General features: G+C 56.0%; 1 protein-coding gene across 9 annotated transcripts in view; it reads right to left on the reverse strand.

Annotated features, from left to right (window-relative positions):
- CACNA2D2 (calcium voltage-gated channel auxiliary subunit alpha2delta 2) overlaps positions 1-26905 on the reverse strand; it is a 141196-nt gene that overhangs the window by 102555 nt on the left and 11736 nt on the right. For all 9 annotated transcript variants that reach the window (XM_034956531.2, XM_055109986.1, XM_034956530.2 and 6 more), the window contains exon 2: positions 10843-10924. In XM_034956531.2, coding sequence (XP_034812422.2) covers positions 10843-10924 — 82 coding nt within the window. The remainder of the gene's footprint in view (positions 1-10842; positions 10925-26905) is intronic.

Consider the following 26905-nt stretch of genomic DNA (forward strand, 5'->3'; position numbering starts at 1 on the left):
ATAATGAAGGCTCCTCCGTCAGCACCTGATCAAGAGGCAAGTGGCTGCCACTTGACCCAGCTTCCGGGTCTCCCTGCACAATGATGCAGTGCAGTGGCAGGGCCAGGGGTCTTTGAGGGGCAGCAGGTCTGCCTGCCAGGAGTCAGCATCAAACCCAGACTCTAAGACTCAGGTACAAGTTCAACAGATCCCATCAGTGTCCCAGGAGCTGTGCCCAAATGACGAACGTGAAACACGGGCAGCTGCAATCACAGCGATTCATGCTGATGGGGAGGCGCACAGGGCTATGGGAGCTGGGGAGCATGGGGGACCCTCACTTTCTAGGATCGGGTGAAGGGAGGTGTTAAGAAGGCTTCTAGGGGATGAGGTCTCCCTGGCCTGCCTGCAAGGCATGCAGAGGAAACTGGATTGTGACAAGCATCTAGGGGTTGTAAGTGGGAGTGGTTTGTCTTGTACTGTAGAAAGCTCCCTGGTGGACACTAGCTCTTCTCTAAGCCCAAAGGAACCAAGACAGGTCCCCCTGCCTTTGGAAGGTAACTCTTCAGTGGATCCAAGTGTACTGGAGAATCACCTGACCATGCCTGCAAACTCTGGAGGATGCCCCCACTCCCCAGGAGGCCCGGGACCTGGAAATGAGGCTCTGGCTCCTTGCTCCTTACCAGCCACAGCTCTCTCATCTGTGAAATGGGGACAAGGTCCTAGGTGGCCTCACCACCAGCCTCTGTGAGCACTGGATTAGGGATGAGAACTGCCTTGCACAAGGCCTATGATCTCCACAGTAGGGATCTTTGGTCCAGCCCCACCCCAGGATGCACCCCCAACCACCTGGCAGCCCGCCCCCATGCAGGGCTGCTGAGCAGTGTCAGACAGAGTGACTGGGGGGATGCTCACCATGCATGGGGGAAGTGTGTGTGTGCGCATGTGTGTGTGTGTGTGTGTGCTCCTCACCCACAATTGAGATTTCTCAGTTTTGCTAATTAATCAGCTAAGTATTTCTCGCCTGCTCGGGTGACAGAGCTCTCCACACCTGCCTCCTCACAGTCCCACCCTACCCTAATGTGTGCCCGCTCACACCTCCACAGGCAGCACTCAGAACTGCACATTTGTGCACACACACATGCACATGCTCACCTTCTATGACCACTCCCATCTATGGACACACAAACGCTCACATGTTACTTACAGCACTGACGCACAGGGGTTCACTTGTTCTCTTCTCCGTGTGCAGGCATGTGTGCTCACATTCCCCATGCAGCACCACGCATCTCTCATGCACCATGATCAGCCCATGTTCCACCTCACATGAGCCTCAGCAGGTCAGGAACTGTGTCTACAGTGGATCACGGGACCAAGAATCACCAGGGCTAGCTGCCTTCCCAGTCTGACCGCCTGCGCTCAGGTGGACTCCTGGAAAGCCTGGGCATGACCCTGCCTTCTGGCCATGGTCTCCATACCCCATTTGATGGGAACACTGGATTGGGCCTGCCAGAGATTCCTGACAACCCCCATCTTCTGTCTGTACCCGAAAGATGCAAAAGCTGAAGGCAGCAGCAAGTATCAGACACCACTGGCCTCAGCATTGATCTGGAGGGATTCCTGGAGGAGGGGAGCTGTGGGCTGGGTTTAAAAAGCTGGGAAGAGGCCTGTAAGGGGGTGGGGGGAGTGAGGAGTGTGGCAAGTGGACTTGAAGAAGCTGAGTGGTCTAGTGAGAGTGAAGGGGAGGACACCCAAAGGCCTGAGAAAGGCTCCTTGCTACCCCAGCCTGGTGCCACACACCTGGGCCAAGCCTTCAAGTCACTCTAGGAATGGCCAGCCTCCCTAGCCCCAGACCAGTATCTGGGTAGCCAGCACACTCTCACATCCAGCTCCTCTCCACTGCTGCTGGGCCCTCCATACCCTCACAAAGAGCAATCCAGGGATCACCTATGTGGGGTTGAGTCCTGGCAGATGCCCCATGCCTGCTACATCTCCTAGGGCATCTGGCATCAAGGCTCAGTCAACCCTGATGCACTAGTCTCAGTTTCTCCATGGCGGCAGATGGTTCCCAAGGCTGAATGGGACAGAGTCAGAGCCGGGATCTGTCCCTTTTCAGTCCTCAGAGCACTGCCGCTTTGCTTCTCCATCTACTAAATAGTTACTAGCTGGGCACCTCCTCCATGTCAGCCTTGTGGGCACCTATGGACATGTGTACCCCACAGGCATATGTACACACCTGCCCGCCTGCGTGTGTGCATAGCCTGCCTCTCCATCCAGACTGCACACCCTTGCATACTGAGGTCAGGACCTCAAGCTCCAAGGGTCGGTCACTTGGTTCCCTGCTTTAGGAGAACCCAAAGATAGACAAGGAGGGGGTCTGCCCAGGAGCCAACCCTTGCCTCAGTCTCTCCCCCTCTCCATGGAGCAGGCCAGCCTCTGTTCAGAACTGTCAGGTCCCAAGGCTGGGAGACAGATATAAGAAAAGTTTTATGGCTCCGTAACTTTCTCCAAACATAAAATCTCCGCTTACAAGGTGAGGGCAGCCACACTCAGAGAAGGTGGAGAGAGGCCATGCTGAGCCTCCATCTCCTGTCTGGTTGTGGGGAATGCTGCTCCTGCCGCCCCTGGGGCCGGCTGTGGTTTGTCAGAACCAATTACTTCTCTGCCTCCGCCAAGTGCTTGGGGCTCCATGAATCTGAGGCAAGTGTCTCCGTGGCTGCCACTGATCCAGCAATGAAAGGGAGTGAAGGATGGGGGAGGAATGCAGATTGGGTCAACTGTCCCCGGGGGGCCGAGCATAAACCCATTCAGCCCTCTGTCCCCAAGCCCCATCTCCCACCCTCGAACATTCAGACCAGCCTCCGGCTCTGGACATGGCAGCTCTGTCCCTTTTCAGAGATGGATGCATAGGCCGGCTGGGGTGACAGCAGACCCTGGCTACTCTTCAACAAGATGCAAGGGCTGAGTTTGAACTGATCTCCCACTGTCCTGCTGTAAGGCCAGCCTCCCTAGGGACCTCTGAAGAGAACCAGCAAGTTCATCAGAATACTGTGTGTGTGTGTGTGTGTGTGTGTGTGTGTGTGTGTGTGTGTGTGTGTGTGTAGGGCTTTAGGAAAGTTTCACAGACAAACCTTGCTGATCCCCAAGATGGAAGGATTGAGCGGCCCTCACTTCAGGGAAGGGCCCTGCAGCAAAGCCAAGGGTTAGCGACTAAAATCTTCCAGGCAGAGCAGTGCTGTCTGCCTAGGGAGGTTCTGCTCATGGCCACTGAGATTGTCTCTTCCTTAAACTGAGGGACAGAGAACCCAGGCAGAGAACCTTCCAGAGATCCTGAGAGATCCCACCCTCAAGAACCCCCGATCCTCAGCTCTGGCCTCAGCCACTCTATTTTCTTATGCACTAACTTCCCCATTCCCAACGCCAACATCTAGGCACAGGTCAGAGTTGGGTGGCTTTGTATGACTCCCTACTCCATTCCATCCCCTTCTCTCTCTCTTTTTTTTTTTTTTTTTTTGAGACAGAATCTTACTCTGTTGCCCAGGGTGGAGTGCAGTGGAGCGATCTCGGCTCACTGCAACCTCCACCTCCCAGGTTCAAGCAATTTTCCTGCCTCAGCATCCCAAGTAGCTGGGATTACAGGCATGCACCACCATGCCTAGCTAGTTTTTCTATTTTTAGTATAGACAGGGTTTTGCTATGTTGGCGAGGCTGGTCTGGAACTCCTGGCCTCAACTGATCTGCCCGCCTCAGGCTCCCAAAGTGCTGGGATTACAGGCATGAGCCACCACGCCCAGCTGTCCATCCCCTTCTTTAAGCCCATGAGGCCTGAAAGACAAGGTGTCAACTTGTTGACTGATTGGAGAAACTGACTCACAGTCTTCCGGGGTATAGGGGCCCTTCCTTTTGTCTCTGCCCATCTCCTCCCCAACAGCATCTCTGCAGCTAGCTCCCTGGATTTCCGGCCAAAGAAATCACGTACCCTTCGCTGGTCCACAGGCCCTATTTTTTCAAGCTCTGCCCCAGCTTGGTGGCCTTTGTGCCTCTCTTAGGGAGATGTCCCTAAAAGGTGTCATGATCAACAGAGATGAAGGGACCAGTTTCTAAACCCCTGGACTGAATCAAGCAGAAAGGACACCTTGGGCATGTGCACTTTTCTAAACTGTGATCAACCTCTGGAAGGGCAGGCAATTGACAGTGGTTGTGGGGGTGGGGATGGGACAAAGACACCCCACACTTACGCAGGGCTATGTCTGCAGCCGTTCCTTGCTCCTGCTCCCCTGAGATCTTCACATACCCTGTGAGACAGTACTGCTTGGATCCCCATTTCCCAGGTGAGGGAATCAAGGCTCAGAGAGGCAGGACAACATGTCCCGGGTCCCACAGTGCCTGCCCTTCCTGTCTGCTTCATCCTTTCACCACTTCCCACCATCCAGCTGTTGCCCCTGGCACAGGCCCTAGGTTCAAACCCAAATCCAGCTTGGCCTTAGCTGTGGGACCACAGGCAGGTCCTACCTTCAGAAGGCACAGCTTTTCCTACCGCTTCTCTCCCACTCCAAGCTGTTCCCCATCCCCTGAGAACTGATCTTGGAAGTGCCCTCTAGTGACCTGTTGGCACAAGCTGGAAGCTGGAGGCCCCTCTCCATGACTGCACCACCAGCTGGTCCCACCCAGAGATGCTGCTCCCACAGACCTGCCCCTCTGTGCCCATGGCCTCCACAGAAACCTGGGGGGCAACTCCATGCTGAGGCTACTCAGAATCCCAGAAGCCTTGGAGCAGGGTTCCCTGCCCCAGCGCTGCCCTGCCAGGACTCTAGGAGCCAGGGGCCCATGTGCAGCCAGGCCTCTCTGGGGCCTTCCTGCCACTGCATCTCTACCTTGTCTAGGCTGTTCTGATACAATACCCTCATTCCAGGGGGCAGGAAGAGAGGAGGCCTGACAGGGAACAAGGGACTGAGAAGGGGACCCATACCTGGCCCAGCCTCAGCAGGCTGGAGGAGCCACTGGGGTGGGGGAGGCTCCAGGTGGCTGGTGCCACAGAAAGGGTGGCCAACATGAGCCAGGATCCCTGGGACAGGCATCCCAGGACAGTCCCCCTGCCCACACAGCCCCTCTCTGATGAGGGCGTGTGGAAGGATATGGGCGACCTAAGCCAGTCAGCTGGCCCAGGCCAGATGCCTGCCATGGATGAAATAGCTTTAGAAAAGCTTCTCAAAAATGGAATTTTCTCCTGCCAGCAACAGAGTGTGTGTGTATATGGGGGGAGGGGGCGGGGGGGGTGGTCAAGATGGCAACAGCCACTCCCCATCTAATCCTGTGTCTCCCCACACAGTGCTCAAGAGAGAACATTCCCAGACTTTACAGTGGGCGGGGGAGAAGGGTACCAGAAGAGGCTGCCCCCAGGTCTGGGCCTGGGAAGGAAAGAGGCAGAGAGCAGGCCGGGTTGGGGGGGACACAGAGGGGGTCTAGGCAGGGCTTTGGTCAGGCTCCTATGCATCTGCCTCTCTCTACCCAATTATGCTCGAGCAGCGGCCTCACCACGTCTCAGACGCCCTCCCGGGAGCCCCCCCCTTTAGCCCCATGCATCCCTGCTGGGTGCCAAGCAAGAGGACCATATGGAGGGAATAATAAGACAATTAACTTTCCATTAAAGAATAATATATGTGGGTTTTTAGGGAGGCAAGCGACAGCAATCCCTATCCAGCGGCATATTTCACACCCGCACTTCCCCATTGCCCCCCACCCTGATGCGCCCCACATCCCCATCATCTACACCAGGAGACGAGGGCGCCGCTGGGCCTCAACAGGAGGTGGCTGGGTAGAGGGGTGGAGGCTGCGCGATGAGCAAGTGCAGAGCCCGGAGATGCTGGCTTCAAGGCTGCAGGAGCCCTGCAGGGGGCTGTGCCGTGCTTGCCACCCCTCACCTGACTCTCGGTGCGTCAGTGCGACAGCCTGTGCCAGTGGGGGACCTGGCCAAGGAGCTGCATGCCTGTCTCCTGCGGGCACATGTTAACCACAGTGCTCTGGTGAGGGGACCTTCTGTGGGGTCTAGGGGGGACAGCTTCTTGTGCTCCTCTTGCCTGGCCCTCTGGGCGCCCCTCCCCACCAGCTTCCTTCTTCCTCTTCTGCTCCAGCCCCTCTTAGGTTCTGAGGTTCCCTGGCACTTGTGGGCACTGCTAATCCCACTTTGGATGCCCAGAGGGCACCCGCCCAGAGTGTACCCTCCCTAGATGGTAATAGAGCTCAGCCTCAGCCAGCACCCCCAGAGTCAGTGTGTGAGTGTGCATGTGTTTCAGATGTTGGTGGTGCCGGCTGAGGTGGAGGGTGGAAGGGGACGGGGGAGGCCTGTCTCAAAGGCACCTGCAGAGTGGCCCTGTCCCACCTACCTGAGCCCCTCGAGAAAGTGGCCCTGGACATGGCCAGACTTTGGTCAGTGCCGGGAGCCAGCTCCAGATGTAGTACTCCACAAATATTAATTACACATTCCTGAGGAGTGCTGAGCAGACGGGGCACAGAGATGGCTGGGGGCAGAGAAGATGGAGTAGATGGAGTAGGACTGTGCCGCTGTCACTGGTTGGAAAATACCATTCCTGGCTACCCATAAGAAATGAAGACACACAGACACCATTGATCTGAATCACCATGACTGTCCAGAGAAGCACAGAAGTGGGAGGGGAACAAAAGACTCAGGTTGGGGATTTCCAAGTCCTGGGGTCCCATTCTCTGTGAATGCAGGCTCAGCAGTCTTGGGGAGGGGCGGCCCCGGGTAGCTCCTCTGCTAGACAGCTCCCCAACCACCACTCAGGGCTGACCTGCCAGGGATCCATTATGAGACTGGCTGGTGGAGACAGCAGCCAGGGCCTCGGTTTCCCCATTTGTATGATAGGATCACAGGAATAACTAGCAGCATGTAGCTGGGCTAAAGCCATCATGGGATTAAGGCAGGCAGGACGTGGGTCACGCCGTATGCCATTTCTGCCCTGACCAGCACGCAAGCTATGAGTGGTTGATGAGGACTGGGAAAGGCTTCCATGGGTCCAGAATTGGCTTGAGCCTTCCCAGAGGGTAGCCTGTGGCCTCCAAACATGGCTGTCTCGGGTTCCTGCTTCTAGCCCAGCTCTGGCCAGGCAGCTCTAGCCTCAGCCCCGACCCCAGGCAGAGGAGCTTCCCTCCTTCTATAGAGATCCTCCAAGGAAGGTGTCTCTCCGAGGTCAGGAATGCATCCCGGGGCTGGCATGCCTCAGGAGCCAACTGATTCTTCATCATGTCTGACTATAATCTCTCCTGCTTTGCCTTCCCACCAGGTTCCCAGCGTTGCTCCCCCTGGACCCTAGACACCTAGCCAGAAGAGGGCAGGTTCCTGGCTGTACCCATCAGAGTGACCTGGGCTTCAGAGAGGGGAGACCTGTCCCAGCTCCACATCCTCCCCACCCCCATTCCCCATGCACCCCCAGGCACCTGATGAATTATTCATCCTGATCAACCTCATTATGTAAATGAGCTCAGAGCCCAAGCATATGCACTCTATTCTCCCCCAGGATGGGACAATATGGTGCTGAAGTGGGAGGGTAGAAAAGAGGCTCCAGACACCTTGCTCAGGCCCTAGGGGCTCTGCAGGGGGAGATCACAGTAGGGTCTATACTTTTGTGGCCTATTGAGGGCAAGAGTGGGCCACGGGTTGGGGGAGTTGGGCTGGGGAACCCAGGAGGATGCGACTCAGGGTGTCTGGACAAGCGTGGGGGTGGGGACAATACGTAAGCACCAGGCCACAAGGAGAGCTCCAGCTATGCACTAGCTGCGATGTTTGATGAGGAAATGAGATGAGGTCTTCACAGGGAGTGCCCACATGCCACAGAAGTATGCCACAGTTTCAACCTGCAAATGGGCCAGTCTGCACCCAGCCATGCCCTCATGGGGGTTATGGTGAGGTCAGGAGGAAGAAAGTGCCAAGGCAAGGAAAACATCCCCAAACGCTACTGTCTGCAGTTTCTGCACTCTGGCAGCTGCCAGCCCTCATGGCTCCAAGCTACTGGGAGTGGGGCAGCCTCTAGGATGGGGGCACGCAGGCTGGGCAGCCTTTGAGGGGAAGAAGGCCAAGGGGCCTGGATGCCAGATCACCCCAGCTGTTTGGGGGCAACTCAGAATCAGCTCAAGGAGGGCTGAGGAGGGGCAGCCCCACTGGGGGCCAAGGCTGTCAGCTTGGCAGAGCTGGTGCCAGGGTCTGCAGCAGTATCACAGCTGGGCCAGGGCTTTTCTCCAAGCATCCTCCTGACCTATCAGAGCCAGGTATGGGCTGGGTACATGGACCGTCTTCGTGTGCATTTGGAGAGCAATGGTGGCTCAGTCGGGGTCAGGGGTGAGTTGTGGAGGGCTAGGGAGCAAACTGGTTGGCTCCTCCTGCTCCCACAGGGTTGCCCTCTTCCTCTAGAACTCTACACCTCAACCCCCAACCCCCACGCCCACCTCACCAGAGTGCCCCGTGCCAAGAAACAGCCCCAGAGCTGTTGGCAGGAAGTAAGAGGCTGAAGAAGCAGATGCGGAAAACTAGAGCAGAACAGAGAGCCGCTGGAGCGCTGGCAGCCATCGGCAAGCAGAGACACTCCACCAGAGTGCCAGGAGAAGCCGGGGATGCCAGGTCAGCACTTCTCTGCCTGCCTGCCTGCCACGCTGAGCACGGCCCTGCTCTGGCCCAGCTCCCTACTGCCCCAGGCTCATCTTGTCCACCCTACCAAGAGGGGAAGTGGAGCCACAGCCGGAGCTGCACGTTGGAACAGGAGTCAGGAGCCCTGGGTCCATGCCCCAGCTCTGCTACAAGCCAGCAGCATGACCACCTTGGTGACTGCTGGGAGGGAGAGGGTGGGGGAGACAAGCTCACTGATGAAAGTGTCTAGAATCTCTCAAGTCCCATGAGAAAGGAAGGGAAATTATCCCTGGGAGTGAAAATGATCAATGAGGGAAATTCAAATTTGATTTCCAAAAAAGGGGCGTATCTGTATCAGCCTGTCCATTGCTGTTTTCACCACTTCATCCTCCGGTCAGACTTCCCAGCTGTGTATGGGTCAAGAATGAGGATCAGAGAGGATCCAGGCTCACCCAGGGGCACATGATGGTGCGCTGAGCTGGGATTCTGGTTCTCAGAATCTAGCAAGCTCACTGGTCCAGACAGACCTCAGCCATGACGTATGAACACTATTTTCTCATTGCCAGACATTCAGAGCCTGAGTTGCCCGTGAATATAAAATAAACAACATCTTCAAGCTAAAGGTTTGAGGCATGAAGGATTATTGACTGGAGGAGTACAGTTAACTCCTGATATGTGGTATAGCTTATGTCCCGATATGAAACTTGGAAAGGTGCTGGCTGCACACATCAGGGAGCTATCATTCCTTCATTAGCTCACACAGCTATCCTTGGCAGTGGCTACTTGGAGCCTGGTTAGTGCTGGGTGCTATTCCTGAGCCTAAATTGACTCCTGTTCCGGAACAGCTTTTCGTACAGCACTTTCTCTGGATAGCTCTGCCGGCCTCCAAGTGCGGCTGAGTCATTCAGAGTTCACAGGAAGACAGTGTGATGGAGGCTGCTGACATCCAAGCCCAGCAACCAGGAAAGGGGTGTTTAGCGTCGCTGGGCCACTGGCAGGGAGGACACAGACCTCCAGACCTGGACTCTCCCTTCCCACGGCGTTGCCACGTCCTTAGCCACCCATGACCAGCCCCAGCCTGTGCCAGAGGTCCTACATTCACACCCAATGTCAACACACTGGCTGCCACCCCCACTTCCTGGGCACCAGCTATAAGCTAAGCATGAGGAAGGGATTGAGGACAACCCCCACGGTCCCTGCCCCACCGAGGTTACATCTGCTGACCCTGGCCCTGACCAACAGGGACAACAGGAACACAGTGGGTATATAATCCCCAAACCCTGGACCTGGACTCCTGACTGAACTAGCAACAGTAGGTTGGCTTACTCTGCTGTTCCCGGGCCAACTCTCAGTGGGAGACCCCCATTTAATCCCCTGCTCAGTTCTGGTCAGTACCTCCTGGCCCAAGCCCCCGGCAACAAGATCCTCAAAGACTGCACGTACCCCGAGAGTCGTAGCTCCATCACTCCAAGAGCTCGGCCCTCCCAGCCTCTGCATCTCCACGTAGAGAGCAATGGCTCAGGAGCCCGGGGCCTGACAGCAGCACATTTTGCAGCTTCTGGGGGTGACGGATGGCCTGCTCTTCACATCACTATTTCAAACATTAACATAATCTCCCAGGATGGATGTGGTGGCTGGTGCCGAATCAATCACCCCTCCCACACCTTGATCCCTCATCCCACCAGGCATGGGATTTCCACTGTCTCCTGCTACAGCACCTCAAGCACCGCTTTCGGGCTGGTGTGGACCGGCCATCCCGTTGTTTCCTGGATCCCTTCAGCTCCTGTGCACCCCTGCGTCCACTGACCCCTCCTGGGCCTGGGCTCCCACCCCAGGTGTCCCTCAGACACAGACCTCTCCCGGGCCTGGGCTCCCACCCCAGGTGTCCCTCAGACACAGACCTCTCCCAGGCCTGGGCTCCCACCCCAGGTGTGCCTCAGACACAGACCTCTCCCTCCTGAAAGCCCAAAAAGCTCCAAATCCCTTTCAGCAACAGGGTCATCGTCCAAGCCGGGTGGTGGCTCCGATCGTTGCCTCAGGAAGAGCAGGCCAGGCCCCAGAGGAGTGCTGCCCATCCAGTCATGTCCCACCTGCCCCCACGGGCCCATCAGGTCCCACCACACCAGGACCTCCATTAAACCAAATCTTCCTCACTCTTTATTTCTGAAACTTTTCCCCTTCCCTTGGAAGAGGGTCCCTGAAGAGACAGCAAGTGGCACCGGGCTCACCTCACGGAGCTGCTGGACGCCTCCAAAAATCCGCATCACGCCGTCTACCTCCTGCTCCAGACGCCGGGCCCAGTGCTGCATCCTGTATGCAGAGAGAGGAGAGAGGTGTCAGGAGGGCCCGCTCAGAGCTGCACAGCCCCACCCCAGCCAACCCGAGGGCACTGGGGGCAGCTATCCACTCACACCCCAATTTTCACTAGAGGAGGACCCACAGCAAGGAACCAGCAAGCCCCTGTGATTCCCCTTTGAAGTCCAGACCCAGTGGCCCAGGTGCTCCTCATGCACTGTGGGGTGGCGGGGAGGAGACAGGATTGCATTGTGGATGTGCTGAGGGAGCTCAGCGGCTCAGAGAAGCCTGCAGTGAGGCTACTTTTCATTGTGAAGAGCCAGCCCTTGATGTAGCTGCTCTGAACTTGGGGACTTCTGGACACCAGGGAGGAGGGAGACATGAGGGAGCCTCAGGGAGTGAGGTCTGCTGGATCTTGGAGCCTCCTGTTCCCAAGGCCAGGTGGGGCCTAGAGAAGGGGAGGGAACACTGCTGTCACCAAGTCATTGTGTAACTGGGCAGGTCCCTGCCCCTCTAGGTCTCACCTGAGCAGTGGACTTGGAGAGTTCCAGATTAGGCAGCCCTTGCCTATCCAACACCCTGGTAGACAGACGCTTACCCGAGGCTCATTGCTGGATGTCCAGCAGGAATCACCCACTCAGGAGTCCACTGCAGACCATCCTGCCTCACAATCCACCTGAGCCACATCCTGAGCAGGTCTCCCTCACACTGGTACCACCCTGGGATTGCTTTTTGTTTCTTTTTTTTTTTTTTTTTGAGACAGTCTCCATCTGTCGCCCAGGCTGGAGTGCAGTGGTGCGATCTCTGCTCACTGCAAGCTCCGCCTCCTGGGTTCATGCCATTCTCCCGCCTCAGCCTCCAGAGTAGCTGGGACTACAGGTGCCCGCCACCACGCCTGGCTATTTTTTTCTATTTTTAATAGAGATGGGGTTTCACTGTGTTAGCCAGGATGGTCTCGATCTCCTGACCTTGTGATCCGCCCTTCTCGGCCTCCCAAAGTGCTGGGATTATAGGCATGAGCCACCGTGCCCGGCCCACCCTGGGATTGTTTTAACCCATTTCCATCTCAGCTTCCTTCTCTGGAATACGGGGATAATTTGGGGCCACCTTTCAGGGTGTTATAAGAACACATGAGAATAGGTAAGTCAAGCGTGTTCGCTGCATGGGGATCTTTGTGAGTGGACAGGATGGACAGTTGGTCACGTGGCCCTCTATTCTCAGACCCACAACCTGGAAGAGGGAAGGAGTCTGGGGCAAGGCCTTGCCTGGGTTCAGATACATGACCCACTCCCTTAAGCAGAGCCAGATCAGGCGAGCAAAACCACACTAGACCTTGCCAGAGGCCAGCCAGAGAGAACCACACAGAACCACAAAGGTGCTCTTTGCCCTCATGCATTTGAAAAGGTATCTCAACTTCTCCATCCCACTTGACACACTCCCATTTTACAGACCAAGACCTTTCCAGGAAGGGCGCACAAAAAAGTTACCATGAAGATTTAAATAAGCCATGGGTCAAACACAGCCCACAGGGTACAGTAGGGGCAGGGTGATGCCAGCCCCCCAGCCTCTGGAGGTACCCCGGGAGCCATGGGGTACAGGAGATTGCATCTGGTCCCAACTCCCTGGGCCTGCTGCCTCCTCCAGTGCCACTTGGGCCAGGACTGTTCTGGCTCCATAGATCAGAAGAGCCCAAGCCTCTACCTGGCCTCCTGCCCTGCCTCCTCCACTCAGGCCTGTGACTAAGGGGCTGGGCCCATGCAACTGTATGTGCCTGGGTCGGTTGGCATGGGAACTCGGAGCAGGAGGCAGGCAGATCACTAATTGCAATTTGCCAAGCTGAATGTCAGGACCATGATGGAAAAAAAAAAATCAACATCAAAAGAAAGAGGTATTAGCTTCGGCTTGTTGCTGGCTGAGCCACAGCCGGATTCCCTCCTCCGCTCCCCACCACAGGGGAAAATCTAACCCTGAGTGCGGGTGGAGGCCAGGCTGCAGGCTGGGCTAAGAAGGGCAAGCAGGCCTCAGCTGCCAGCCTGGGGAGGGCAAAGGGCAGCAGAAAATTGACAGCCTGCGTGACCCCTGGCCCCTGTCCACCGGGGCCTGGTTGTGGGTGGACAACATAGCGGATGGCTCCTTTGTGCTCCTGCGATGGAGTCCTGGGGGCTAATGTTGGGATGGGCTATCACAGTCAGCCACGCAGGGGGCAGACAAATGGGCAGAGTGAGGATCTGATCCCCAAAGGGAACCATTAGCTCTGCCCTGGCCCTGACCCTGACCTCAGCCACTCACTGGTGTAGAGGACAAAATGCCAATCAATCCTTCCTGGGACTCATTATGTGCGAGGGCATCCACTACGTACAAGGTGCAGTGCCAGCATGTCACCTACTTTCTCGCTTCAGTCCTTACAAAGAAGCAAACATTATCATCCCACCTTACAGATAAGGAAACTGAGGCATAGTGGGTTCAACTGACCTGTACAAGGTCACCTATCCAGGAAGTAGTGAACACAGGACTTGCCCTAGAAGTGTGCTGGAGTCACAAAAGCTGACTCACAAAAGCTGATTCTGTGCACCTCTTTCCAACTCTGCATTCGGTACCATCACCTGAGGAGCTTGAAATAGGTCATGGTGGGAATATTTACACCACAGGAATTGGCAAATGCTAGAAACCATGTTTTTCCCCCTGGAGAACAAATTGTAAACATTCACCAGCACATTACTGATTCCACCCCAGGCTGTTGACTCTTCTAGTATGTCTATAGGTCCCTGCTTCTAGGATTTCACAGTTAAGTAAAAGAAAATTAATTGGGAGAAGAGACATGGATGCCAAGTTTTATTTTGCTCAGACAACACATTATTATAATCATCATCATTTCATCTAAAAAGGCTATTTCAACACTAAAATAATTTTTAGTAGAGCCAAGTCTTAGGATAAAGTCCAATCCTTCCCCAAGATATACACGCTCACTCTCCCTCCCTCCTTGTCTCTCTCTCTCTTACGCACAGTCTCCTTACTCCCACCCTGAGGCTGAGTAGCTCTAGACTCTGCTATGGGCTGCAGGAACTGGCCTGCTATGACACAGCAGGCCACACACATGTCCTCCCAAGGTCTAGAGGTGGCTCCAGCCCTTTGCCTGGCATCCTGGACCTGCTGGGCAGACCCCAAGCCCTAGCACATTGCCCATCAGCACAGTGCCAGGGAAAACAAGTTACTTTGATTATTCACTTAAATCAAACTCAATTAGGAGGCAATATGTGTGTCTCAGAGTTAAAAGAAAATAATTCATTCCATTGTCACAGAGATGTGACTTTGTGGGTTCTAGGACTTCGCCAGTGTCCCAGTGCCAGCTCCAAGGGGTGGCACAGAGGCCCTGAGGGGGCCAGGAGTTGACTATGCACCTGCACTGTTCCCTGCCTTGTGGACGAGAAGCCACCCACCAAGCCAGGTCCAACCCTGGCCAGGGAATCGTACTCACTCCAGCAGAAGGGAGGGGGCCTTGGAAAGACAACGGATGCATGGGAATGTCCCTGCCCCCACTGGGTCAAAGATAAGCTGATCAAATCCTGCCCAGACTTCCCTCTGCTTGGAATCAAGTACCTGGCTCAGCCAATGCCTCCCTGACCAGACAATGTTGCCCACAGGCCACATACCCAACACGGAGGTGGACCTGCTGGCTCCCCACATCTTTGTAATTTTCCATGCTTTTCATTGAGATGACACTGCTTATCCCTAATTGCTTCTAAGTGCCAAACTAACAAGGCAGTGAGGGGAGAGTGGCCAGGAGGAGATGTAGGCATCTAGGGGCTGCAGTGGCTTAATGACTGGTGTGGGCACAAGAGACTAGGGATCAAGTCACGTCCTCCAATGTGCCCGGCCCTAGGGAGGTGAACACATTGTGGCTCCATTTCCCAGACAAGAAAATTGAAGCCCCTGGTAAGGATGGGTACAGGGTCACATACTTAGAGAGAAACAGACTTGTCCTGACTCCATCTATTCCATGATCCCATCTTTCCAGGACATTGTAGCCTTTGGGAAGCCTCAGGGGAAAGGCACTTCTGCCGCTGTGTGACCTCAAAGAGTTCTGTCCCTCAGAACCTCAGCTTTCCCATCGGTAAACAGGGGTAATAATGACTGGCTGAATAGTTTTTAATGGTCAAATCCACAGGCTTTTACTGGACAGTCCCCTGAGGGCTAGCAGCTCATGCAATACAGCCCCTCCCCTAAGATCTAAGGACTTATTGAGGGCTCAGGACATCTTCTATGAAAGCTTGTGTGGGGGGTGGGGAGGCTTGTGGGGAGGGGGCACTGCAGAAGAGGCCTAGCAGGCTGAGGCAGCTCTGCAGGTAAGAAGATGACACCCTGAGTTGCAGGATGCCAGGCCTTGGTTTCCAGGGCACGGTTCAGAACAAAGAGGAGTTGGGGAGGGAGAGGGGATATCACTAACAGGCAAGGGAGTGACATCATCTGTGCGTGGGGTGAGAAGCTGCAGCTGAGGACCCCTTTAGCAGACAGGATCATTGAGACCCCAGCTAGAAGGCTGGGGGAGGCCACATGTCAAACTGCATCGCATTCAGGTGGGGGCTTCCAGCTTAGGGGCAGCTGCAAATGCTCAGGGGAGGGGGAGGGTAAAGAGGAAGGGGGTTGGAACGGGGAGGAATGGGTACGGGGGTGGGAACAGGGAGGAACGGGAGGAAAGGGGAGGAAGGGGGAGGAAAGGGGAGGAAGGGGGAGGAAAGGGGAGGAAGGGGGAGGAAGGGGGGAAGCGGGAGGAAGGGGGAGGAAGGGGGAAGCGGGAGGAAGGGGGAGGAAGGGGGAGGAAGGGGGAGGAAGGGGGAGGAAGGGGGAGGAAGGGGGAGGAAGGGGGAGGAAGGGGGGGAAGCGGGAGGAAGGGGGAGGAAGGGGAAGGAAGGGGGAGGAAGGGGGGTAAGGGGGGGTAAGGGGGAGGAGGGGATGGGGAAAAGGGAGAAGAGTCCGTGTGCAGATGCAGCAGCATAGATTAAACTGTTGCCAGTTGTTAATTTTATATGTGGAGTTGTTGATCAGAATGTGATTTAATTGTACAGTATAATCCAGGCTTTTGGAATAAATTATGCAGAAAACTTATCTATAATTAAACAAATCAAAAAACCAGAGAGAGGTGACACAGCAGGTTCACCCTCAGAGGGCACCGGTGGGTGTGGGCAGCTGGACCCAGCAGAGGGGCGAGAAAGGATGGGGGAGGGGCTCTGTTCAAGAGCAGACAGGGGCAGGCCCCGGAAGGGTCAAGGCCTGGTAGGGAGCAAGGGGCTCGGAATGCCCGAGCTCTGCCTCTGTGGGCCTTCTTACCACTCACACGGAGGCATTTTTTGTCATCAAAGCCCTGCTGCCTCTCCCAGATGGCCTGTCTGGATCAACCCTGTTCCACTGGGCACCTATAATCAGTCTGTGGCCTTCCCTTCAGCTTGGCAGTTCAGCCGCTGCACTTCGTGAGGAGTGGACACTAGGGGTGGGCAGCAGGGGAAGCAGGAGGGCTGGATGACAGGACAGGAGGAGGCTGGGGCAGGTGAGCAGTGTGAGGGAGCAGGCACAGTGAAGGCCACTGCTGCCAAGTGCACGGTGAAGCAAACTTGGCAATGGCGGGGCCCCAGGTCTCTTGCTTCTCTCATGATAGGCTGGCCAATTATTCTCCCAGCTCTGGGGAAGGCAACAATTTAAAATAAAGTGCAGGCTGGGCATGGTGGCTCACCCCTGTAACCCCAGCACTTTGGAAGCCCCAGGCGGGCAGTTTGCTTGAGCCCAGAAATTTGAGACCAGGCTGGGCAACACGGTGAAACCCTGTCTCTACAAAAAATACAAAAATTATCTGGGTGTGGTATCGTACACCTGTAGTCCCAGCTACCCGGGAGGCTGAGGTTGGAGGATCGCTGAGCCTGGGAAGTCAAGGCTGCACTGAGCCAAGGCCATGCCACTGTACTCCAGCGTGGGTGACAGAGCGAGACTGTCTCAAAAAATAAAAATAAAAACTATAAAATATAAAGTGCTACTTAATTATTCTGGTTATTTCCACTGGCCTGTTACCTCCCACCTCAGCACCTTTGCAGTCTTCTGAAGGGGAAAGACAGGGTGGAGAGGCAAGCAGGCCACTCCCCCATCCCAGCCTGGAGAAGGCGTGCTTCCCCCAGCAGTCACTCCAAGCTCAGAAAGCAGCTGAAGCAGGGCTTGGAACAAGGCTGGTCCCTCCCCTAGGCCCTTGCCCTGCTGCAAACAGCAGGAAGTTCAAGGGTGCACTCCAGGACGGTGGCATCTCCTGGGCCACCTTCCCTGGGGAGTCCTCTCTGACCACTCGGGTGGATGTCCCTCTATACCTAGTGCCTGAGTGTACTGAGTGTACAGTACCTAGTGTACTGAGTGCCTAGATCCAGCCCTGGCTTTTGCAAGACCTTGAACTAGACCTTTCCTGTTAGGCTTCCATTTCCACATTTGGAAAATGGAGATAAAGTTCACCATTCCTTTCACCTCCAAGGACCCAAAGAGGAGCTAAGTGGAAACCACAGCCCCACATGTGGGATGCTAGCAGTGACGGCTGCCCCACACACTCATGGCACACAGGTCCATCCAGAAGGTGAGACTGCTCTCACCACAGTCCAGCCTCCCTCCTCAAGCCTGCAGCTCCCTAAACATGGGATGGTTGTGTCTCCTCCTTAGACTGCGGCCTCCAGGTGGGCTGCAGCCCCTCTCTGCACTGCCCCCAGAGACCCAATGCAGCAGAGACCTGGTGGGGTGCCTTGTCCAAGGAGCCCTGGGGAAGGGCAGGGTTTCCTGTGACCAGACCTTCCTTCTTGCTTGTCCATGCAAAAGAGAAGACTCTCAGGTTTCAGCAGCTTTGGGGGCTCAAAGCCCAGGGCAGGGCCTCCCAAGGATGATAGGGCTGGCAGAGGGCAACAGTCTAGCCGAGATCACTCACTCCCCAGAGGTCACCTGGGCCACGAGATTACAGTGCCTTCAGATGTGGTGGCAAATCAGCACTGGCCTCACACTACAAAGACCACAGAGGGGACACTGAGCCCAGAGTGAGAGGGAAGCATGGTTGCTCAGCTGATTCATGATAGAGTAAGGCTCCCCAGCTAGCCACCTACCACTTCGCAAGCTGGCACAACCAAGGCACAGAACTCAAGGGGGGCTGGCCCATCTTCAACCTATTTGTGATTCAGTTGAAGGGACCCTAGAATGAGCAGCATGATGCCTCCAGGAGCACCGTCCCCTTCTCACCCACTCATCCCATGCACACAGGAACCAAGGCAGCCCAGTTAGCACAGGGGCCTTGGAGACCCTGAGGAGCTGGGGAGGGGCAGGTGTTGCCAAAGCATGAATGGGTCCAAAGCCATCTCTCTCGACCATGCGTGCCTTGGGACCCTTCCCAGACACTTCCTGGTCCTTCATGAGGTTATTAATTACGGGGCTATCCCTTCCCTTTCTTTGCCGAGAAAAGCTTTTCCTTCTAATTGGTGCTCTGCCGGGAGGCAGCAGTCTGTGCCTCCCCCTCAGACTAACAGTGAGCCATCATCCGGCATTAATCAGGGCACCAGGTCCAGCCCAATATTTACTCATAGCAGCCTGCTGGGTTGGGGGGAGTGGAGGGAAGCAGCACAGCCTGGAGCCAGGTAGCAGCAATACCCAGGAATGGAAGACCCCAGGTGGCCCACTCGGCTCTGCTTCTTGGCCTCTGCGGGTCTCAGTTTCCCTCTCTAACCAAGGAGTGGTAGCCTGAGGCCTCCATGGACCATTTAGGGATCTATATCTCAAGGGGTCTGATGGGGGCCCTCCCTGCCTGAGGCCTGAGCCAGTGGTGACAGGCCAGGGATCTCACTGCACTGCCTTAATTCATCTGCATAGCAGCCAGATCACTATCCGCAATCCTCAGAGGGAAACTGAGGAACAGAGCAATTGAGAGATGTGCTCCAGGTCACAGAGGTCACAAACACCCGTCAGGCCACACATACCTCAACTCAGAACATCAGTCTTCAATGCCCAGCTGCGGGTGTGGCTAAGGGGCCTCTCAAACTGAAAGTGTCCGAAACGAGATCCGAGATCCTGACGGTCCCTTGGGACCGTCTCCACCTCTTCTCCCCACTCCCTGCCTCTGCTGATGGCAGCTCCCTCAGTTCAGGTCAAAGACTTTGGGTGACCTAGAACCCACTTTCTCTCACACCCACATCCAATCTATCAGCAAGTGCTACAGGTTCCACCTTTGCAATAGGCCCGAATCCACCCACTGCCGACTGCCTTCTTGGCCGGGCACCCATCAGGGTTCCTGCACCTCTGCAGCTGCCAGCTCACTCACCAGCTTCCACCTTCTGCCTGGCACCTGCCTTCCCAGTCTGTTCCCCTCTACACACGGCTGGAGTGCCCTGCTGTCATGTCCCTCCTCTGTCAACTCCGTCGCACTAGGAGAAAACCCAAGTCCACCCAGTGGCCGCACCCCCAGTAGCTTCCCTGACCTCACCCCTCGGTGTGGCCTGAACATGCCCCTATAGTCCCTGCACAGGCTTCAGCACATGCTGTTCCCTCTGCCTGAAACTGTCTCTCCTCAGAAGTCCAAGGGCCTCTCACCTCCCTCCGGTCTCCACACACACATCACCTGCTCCGTGAAGACCTCCTTGCCCCTCCATTTGAAATTGCACCCCCCCAGCAGCAACTGATCTCCATGTCCCCTTCTGGGGTGATTCTTTTGGCTAGTATTCCATCAGACATCCTCCCTCTTGCTTGTTAGCCTCTGCCTTGGGCTGTGAGCCCTGAGCCAGGAGGCTCCTGCTCTCCCGCCTGGAAGAACAGGCCATTTGCTGAGTGAATATACCTCCCCAGAGTCCTGCTGACCTCTCAGCCCTCCTGTCCAGCTTGTGTGTGGCTGGCCATGGGGTAGGCAGGTGGGGTGGGCAGGGGGAGCTTGCGGAGAGGTTGGCAGCATGGTGGCTGCCCCAGGGCTGGCCCAGGAGGCCCTCCCTTCCCCTGGCTCCTTTCCATATGAATTATTAAGGCTCGTTTATGATGGGCCTGCCCAGGCCTGTGGCTTCCGTGCATAATTCATGGCTCTCCCAGAAGGCCCTGGCGCTGGAGCAGCCACTTCTTCCAGGAAGCAAGAAGAAAGTGCTGAGGAAGAGTGACCCAGAACTGGGCTGTCCTCCACTCTATCTCTGCCACCCTGTCCCTAAACACCAGCCACCCAGCACCTGCACCCACCCCTACCCTCACCCCCATGGAGCTCTCTCCTGCACACTTGGGTTCCGGTTCCCGGAGCCAGACTCCATGGGCTCCGCGCAGGCTCACCCACTCCCCTGTCTGTGGCTTGATTTCCCATCTGTGGACTGACAAAACTGAGCCACCCTAGTGGTTTTCAAACTGCTCCAGCAGCAAGATCATTCACCTTTTATTTTTCCAACAAAATCCAATGTGGACCCCTAATATGTAACTGATGAGGTAGTTATAAATGTATTTTAGAAGGTAGCGCTGTAAAACATGACTCCGTATTGAGTAAATAATCATTATAAACGTTGAGGCTGTTCTGAAGCATCTGGATTCGGGGCCCATGGGGGCCTCAGCAGCTCCCACCACCCAGCACTCAGTTTATTCCTGTGTTTTGCACTCTGCTGAGAAACTCCTAGGATACGGAGACAGGCAGGCACACATGGTAACAGTCACTTACAGCTCACTATGCAGGGGTCGGGGGAGAACCCTTTCCTGAGGCCAGGGGTAAAACCAGCAACTGCCCTGGTAACTGAGGCTCAGGGGTCGCCAAGGTGCCAGCACCGGTTTTCACTGTTTGATAATTTCTCAGAAGTCTAGAGCTGGGATATAGCAATCAGCGAGAGGCACTAACAAACAAGCCCGGGCCTCCCAGGGGCAAGGCAAAGGGTCCAGACCAGGGGCACGGGGACAGGAATCCAGGAGGTGGATCCAGGGTTCTCCAGGAAGCCTGGAACCACCCACCCCGGCCACTGACACAGACTATGGGCATTTTGGGGTCTGCGACACCTCCTCTCCCCAGCACATTCCCCAGGTAGTCAGGCACGATGGGAACATAAGTCCTGCCCGGGCCCATTTCACAAACGGGTAAGCTGAGGCTCAGCATGATCAGCCCTCAGGAGGTGAACACTGCTGCAGTCCCTGTGTGCCCAGCCAGTGCTGAAATGGGGGAGCCATGCCCAGGCCTCACCTCAGAGAGCACAGTAGGGTTGGGACACCTGTGGAGGTCACCAAGTGGGTCAGGGAGGAACCCAGGAGCTATAGCCTTCTGTTCCTGCCCCACACCAGGAGCTGAAGCTGGACTAGAGGTGGCAGGACAGACCCTGTCCATGTGTCACCAACCATTCTGGTCAGATTCTGTGATTCACACATCCCCATCTCCCCTCCTGCACATCCTCCCCACCCCCCAGCATGAGTCAAATCCTCGCTAAGCCACAAATAGCTGTCCTCTGTATGAGTCCTCAACATGGCCTCCTGCCTTGAAGAAGACAGAGACCCCCTCAAGGTCCCCCTCAGAGCAAAATCCTCTGTGGAAGCTCACAGGCCCCCCGAGGACATCCATGTACAGAGGAGAGGCCAAGCGAAGACAGAACTCAACCCATCAGGGCCAGCTTTGTTCTCTGGGCTTGTCCTTCCTCTACCTGGCCAAGTCACCTCTGCCAGGAAGCTTTCCTAGGTTTCCCCTACCCTCTTCTCAAAGCCACAGTTCTCACCACACTTTACCAAGCCTCATCTTAGGCTGGGGCTGCAGCCTAGTCCCATCATCAAGCTTCCTACAGAGCTTAGCTTGGAGCCTGGCCAAAAAGAGTTCTGGAAACACTTGGGGATAAATTTACCAGAACATCTTCCGCCTACCAGACTGGCCTGCCCTGACCACCTCACTCTGCAGTAGGAGACAGGCTGGAGGACAGGGCTGGGAAAGGGGCTCCCATTTCAGCAGGCAGCCAAGCACCAGGGAAAGGCAATGCTGACGCGGAGGGCCTGCGTGCTGGGCACTCCATGTGATTTCCACTGCAGCGATGGTACCTCGGCCAGGCGCAGGCCAGTTCATGCCCACTTCACGGATGAGCACTCTGAGGCCTGTGGAAATGGTGCAACTTGCCCGAGACCACACTGCTGAACCAGAATCTGAACCCAGTCAACTCAGCCATGGCCCTGTCCCCTAGGCTGTCAGGCCTCCTTAACCTCAAGGGGGACTCCAATGGCCAAATAGGAAGTAGGTTGCAGGTAAGAGCCGCCCCTCGTATACAGCCTTTTCCAACTTTGAGAAGGGGGCTACCTCAGGAACTCACTGCCTCCACAAGCAAGCTAAAGCTGAGTGCAATGGGGAAGTCCTTCCTTATACCCTATCAGGGCTATCCTGCAGTAGGAACGTTGTCCAGCAGGGTAGAGCCCCAGCTCCCTCCAATACCCCCACCAGGGAGCCTGAGCCAGGTATGGGGAGAACGCCCACTTCCTCTGGGATCTGCTTCTTGCTAGTGCCTGGACCCTTAGAGTGCGCCAAGCTGTATGTAAATGGAATGTGAGTGTTCAACCTGCCTTGACACGCCATGAACCTGTTACTCTCGGGTGCTCTGTGGTGAATGCTTTAGCAAAGCAAATCCCCTCTGCAGGCTGTGAGGGATCCACAGCTGCACAAGCAAGGGGCTTCTAGTGCAGCCCCAGCTACCCCACCTTTCTAGCCTCCCCAATCCGAGAGAAGCCACCTTGCCTGGTGAGCCTCATGATTGGCTTAAGGAGAGGCAGGTGGCTGAACCAGCAGGTCAAATTACTGGCAAAATGCTTTGCAGGTGCTTCCAACTTTCTGTAAATTCCCAACTAGCTCGCTCACTCCCCACCTAGTCACTCACTCACTCATTCATTCATTCCGATAGTAACCATGTACCTACTATGGGCACCTGGGAGGGATTTGGCAGCAAGCAGGGCAGATGCAGGCCTGTCCTTGGGAGCTTGGAATCCAAGCAGAGGAAGCTGATACCTGATCCGGATTGGGGCCTGATGAGAAGAAGAGTCCAGCAAGCCTTGGGGACAGGATGCATGGGATGCATGGGAAGGGGCCTGACCTGGCCTAGGGACTGGCCAGGTGAAGGTGGCACCACAGAGCAGGAGGGCAATCCAAATGGAGGGCACAACATATGCAAGGCCCAGCAGTGGGCTCCACACACAGTGATGCCCCGTGAGCACCCACAGACCGACCGTGGGCACCAAGGCAGGCTGCTCCCACACCGAGGCCTGCAGAATTCCTACCCTCAAGTACATGGGAGCACCTCCACACACTGGACGGAAGGGCAGTGAGACGGCTGTGCCCAGGGAAGCTGGGCCTCTTTAAGTGGGAGCTCAGTCTCTCAAGAGCTGATTTCATTCATTCATTCATTCACTCCACAGAAACAAACCAGTACCCATCACAACTGGGCCCGGGTGCAGAGCCTCTTCCCTCCGGCATCCTGACACTACCCTGTACTTTGTATCTTGCAATCTTGACCCTGGGGTGAGGGCAGCAGAGAGTACTGAGGCTCAGCACAACAAACATTAGAGGCTGGGGATATTGTTATTACCCACCCCACCCCCCACATCTCTTCCCCCAGCTCCATAGGAGCTCCCGCCTGCTGCAGCCCCTCTATCACCCCCCTAGCAAGAAGTGCCCACAAGTGCAAAGCTTTCGCCATTTTCCTGGTGTTTTTTTGTTTGTTTGTTTTTGTTTTTGAGACAGAGTCTCGCTCTGTTGCCCAGGCTGGAATGCAGTGATGCGATCTCTGCTCACTGCAAGCTCCGCCCCTCGGGTTCATGCCATTCTCCTTCCTCAGCCTCCCGAGTACCTGGGACTATGGGCGCCCACCACCACACCTGGCTAATTTTTTTGTATTTTTAGTAGAGATGGGGTTTCACCCTGTTTGCCAGGATGGTCTCTATCTCCTGACCTTGTGATCCGCCCACCTCAGCCTCCCAAAGTGCTGGGATTATAGGCATGAGCCACCGCGCCCGTCCTTCCTGGTGTTTTCTGACACGGATATTGTCACTAGAACATCATCTCCTGAGAACAGCACCTGACAGGCAGAAGGTGCTCAAAAAATGCTGGCTGAATGACTGGATGTTCCATCCTTACAACTATGAAACATAGGAAATGTGATCCCATCACAAAGATGAGGTAACTGAGGCACAAACAAGGTCACATATGGGGTTCCCTTTATAATCCCCAGAACCAGGCTTTCTACCACACAGCAGGCATATGCATCAGGGCCCACAGCTCCAGGGCCTTCTAGATGGCCCCATGAAGTCCCCATCCTTCTTCATTGTAGAGTAATGGCCTCCTCCATATGCCACCAGTCTGGAAATCACCTGTGAAACATACTTCCCCCGGCGCTGGCTCAGGAACCGCGTAAATCACTAGGCTTAATGGCCTTTGGGATTGTTCCCCACAAGCCCCTCCCCAGCTGCTCTGTGCCAGGGAAGATGGGGCTATGGGGCGCCAGACAGGCAGGGCCATAGTCATGAGGTCTGGGCAGCCCAAGGCGTGGTAGGTGCTAGGAGGCACTGCCCAGGGGAGCAGCAGCCCCAGGAAGCGCATCAGAAAGACAGGGGTGGGGCTGCCGGGAGCCTCCAAAACTGGGGCTGGGGCTGGGGCTGGGGCTGGGGCTGGATCTATATGCAAGGCAAGCCTCTCCCCTACTCAACTCCTGCCCCTTGCCTCGTCCCCCCATCAATGGCTTATCCATGGAGAAAGGTGGGTCCAGGTGATCTCCCCAGGACCTCCACACCCTGACTGGGGAGGCCCAGGGCCATGGGAATGGCAGGGGAGCCTGGGGGCCTGGAGCAGGATGTCTCATGGCCCCTTGGATGCTCCTTGAAGCACCAACCATGCATGGTGTTATTTATTTGGCCTCACTCCCACGTCTTCTTCACTGTTTATCTCCCCCATGGACTGAGTGTCCCAAGAGCAGGGACCCAGTTGGCCCTTGGAGACCCCAGAGCCCACTCAGGGCAACACACAGCTAAGGTGTGGGAGTGGATTCAGGTGGGGAAGGGATGGTCAGGAAGCAGGTCCTCAAAGATGGGCAGGCTGTGGAGTGGGCGGCAGGGCAGATGGGGCATGGGCAAATGTCTATGCAGAGGAGCGGTTTGGAAGGAGTGGGGCAGACGGCTGGGAAGCCAGGTGATCTCCCTGGGACAAGCTGCAGATTTTGGCAACTGGCTGCATGCACAGGCATTTGGGTTCAGCTGGCTCCCATAGATACCATGGTTAGGACATTGCTCAGAACCAATATACACCATCCCCCAACCCTGGGAGCCTCAGTGCCCCCTTGCTGGGCAGAGGGTGAGGATCCTGTGTTTATCTTCCTATCCCCTAAGGCCACAGTTCTGTACCTTGGCTCAACTTAGGGGGAAGAGGGGGCTCTAGAAAACATGCTAATGCCTGGACCCTGCCCCCACCCCATTAAATAATATAGGTCAGTGGGTCTCTGGACACCCCCTTTACCTCCCTCCCCAGAGCAGCCCTTGGTGGCAGCCCCTGGGCTGGGAAAACTCCTTGCAAAAGCCACAGGAAGATATGTGGGAGTGGCCTATGCCCTCTGGCCCCAGCAAAGCCAGGTTCTGTCCCAGGCTGCTGTGTAAGAGGCTGCTCCATTTTCCACAGTCATGACCAGCTTGGCTCTGTGGACACCTGCACAGACCATGGGCTCCCTGCTCAGCACACATGGATTGAGTACTTGGTGTATGCTAGCTGGGAGCTCCAGCCAAGGGCAACCGGCCACTGCCCCCACCCCTCCCAGCCACACAGCCCCTGAGCAGCCAGGCAGCAAGGTCTATTTCAGGACAAGAATGGGGAGGACAGGGGCTTGAAGCAGGCTAGGAGGCCTCTGACCCAGACAAGGAGGTCAGCGAAGGTTTCAGGGGACAGTGACTCCAAGCCAAGCACCGAAGGACAGGTAGAGGTCAGTGGGACAACAGGTGGGTCCTGCCTGGGTTTGGCAGGGCCCTCGGCAGCCCATCCAACCTCTCCCCAGCTTCCTCCATGCTGAGTGCTTGCAGGTGCTTGTTAAGCCCCATGGAATGAGATGGCTTCTGTTCTGTTGGGCACTCAGTTCTGAGGGCAGAGATCCCACTCTGTGCCCCTCCCCGTGCCCATCAGAAGCAGTCTCCTTGCTGAGGTCTCCACAAGCACCAGTTACAGGGCAGGACAGAGATGACAGTTATGCAGATGAGGTGGCAGGGGGAGCACCACTGTCAGCTGCAGAAGGATCCCTTTCTATGGAGGGTGCTGAGAACAGTGAGGACACTGAGGCTCGGAGGAGGATGGCAGGAGGCTTGCCCAGACTATCACAGTGAGGCTAAGGTGGGTTAGGAGGAGACTGGAAGAGTTAGGGCCAAGGGGAGGCCCACAGACCCTACTGTACAAGCCCCTAGGGCTTCTGGGTCCTGCGCCAGCCAAGGTGTGGCTTAAACAATTAAACATGCTGCCTCCCTCCCCTCAAGTTGCTCTGCCCACGTACTGCTAGGCACAGCCCAGGGGGTGAGGTGGGCATGGAGTGGGGAAGAAAAAGGAGAGTGAAGGATGGAGAGGTGGGAGAATTGAGAGTGAGTTCAGACTGCCCTGCCTCACTACTCTGTGAGAACAGGCGACAGCACCACCAGTTCCAGCATGTGACTGGGAGAAAGCCCCAGAAGAGACCCGGATCAGGGGAGGACTATCAGTCGGGGGACTCACAGCCGTGGCCTGTAGAGGCCAGCTTCTTCCTTTCCCTGACCCTTGGACAGCCCCAGAGATCCCTCTTTCCTCATGTGACAGGTGGGGAACACTGGCCAGAGGGGTACCCAATCCAGAAGCAGGACAAAGCCCAGGGCTTACCCCAAGACCTGTGCCCTTGGCTGACTGGCTCCTGGACACTGTCCAGCCTGGACCCAGGATTGGTGCAGGGAACAGAGCCAGAGAGTAATGGGAAGGGCTAGGTTCCTGGCCACAGTGGAGCATGGATCTCATCATATTCACCATTGGGTGCT

This window comes from Pan paniscus, chromosome 2 (genome assembly GCF_029289425.2).
Source record: "Pan paniscus chromosome 2, NHGRI_mPanPan1-v2.0_pri, whole genome shotgun sequence".
NCBI lineage: Eukaryota > Metazoa > Chordata > Mammalia > Primates > Hominidae > Pan > Pan paniscus.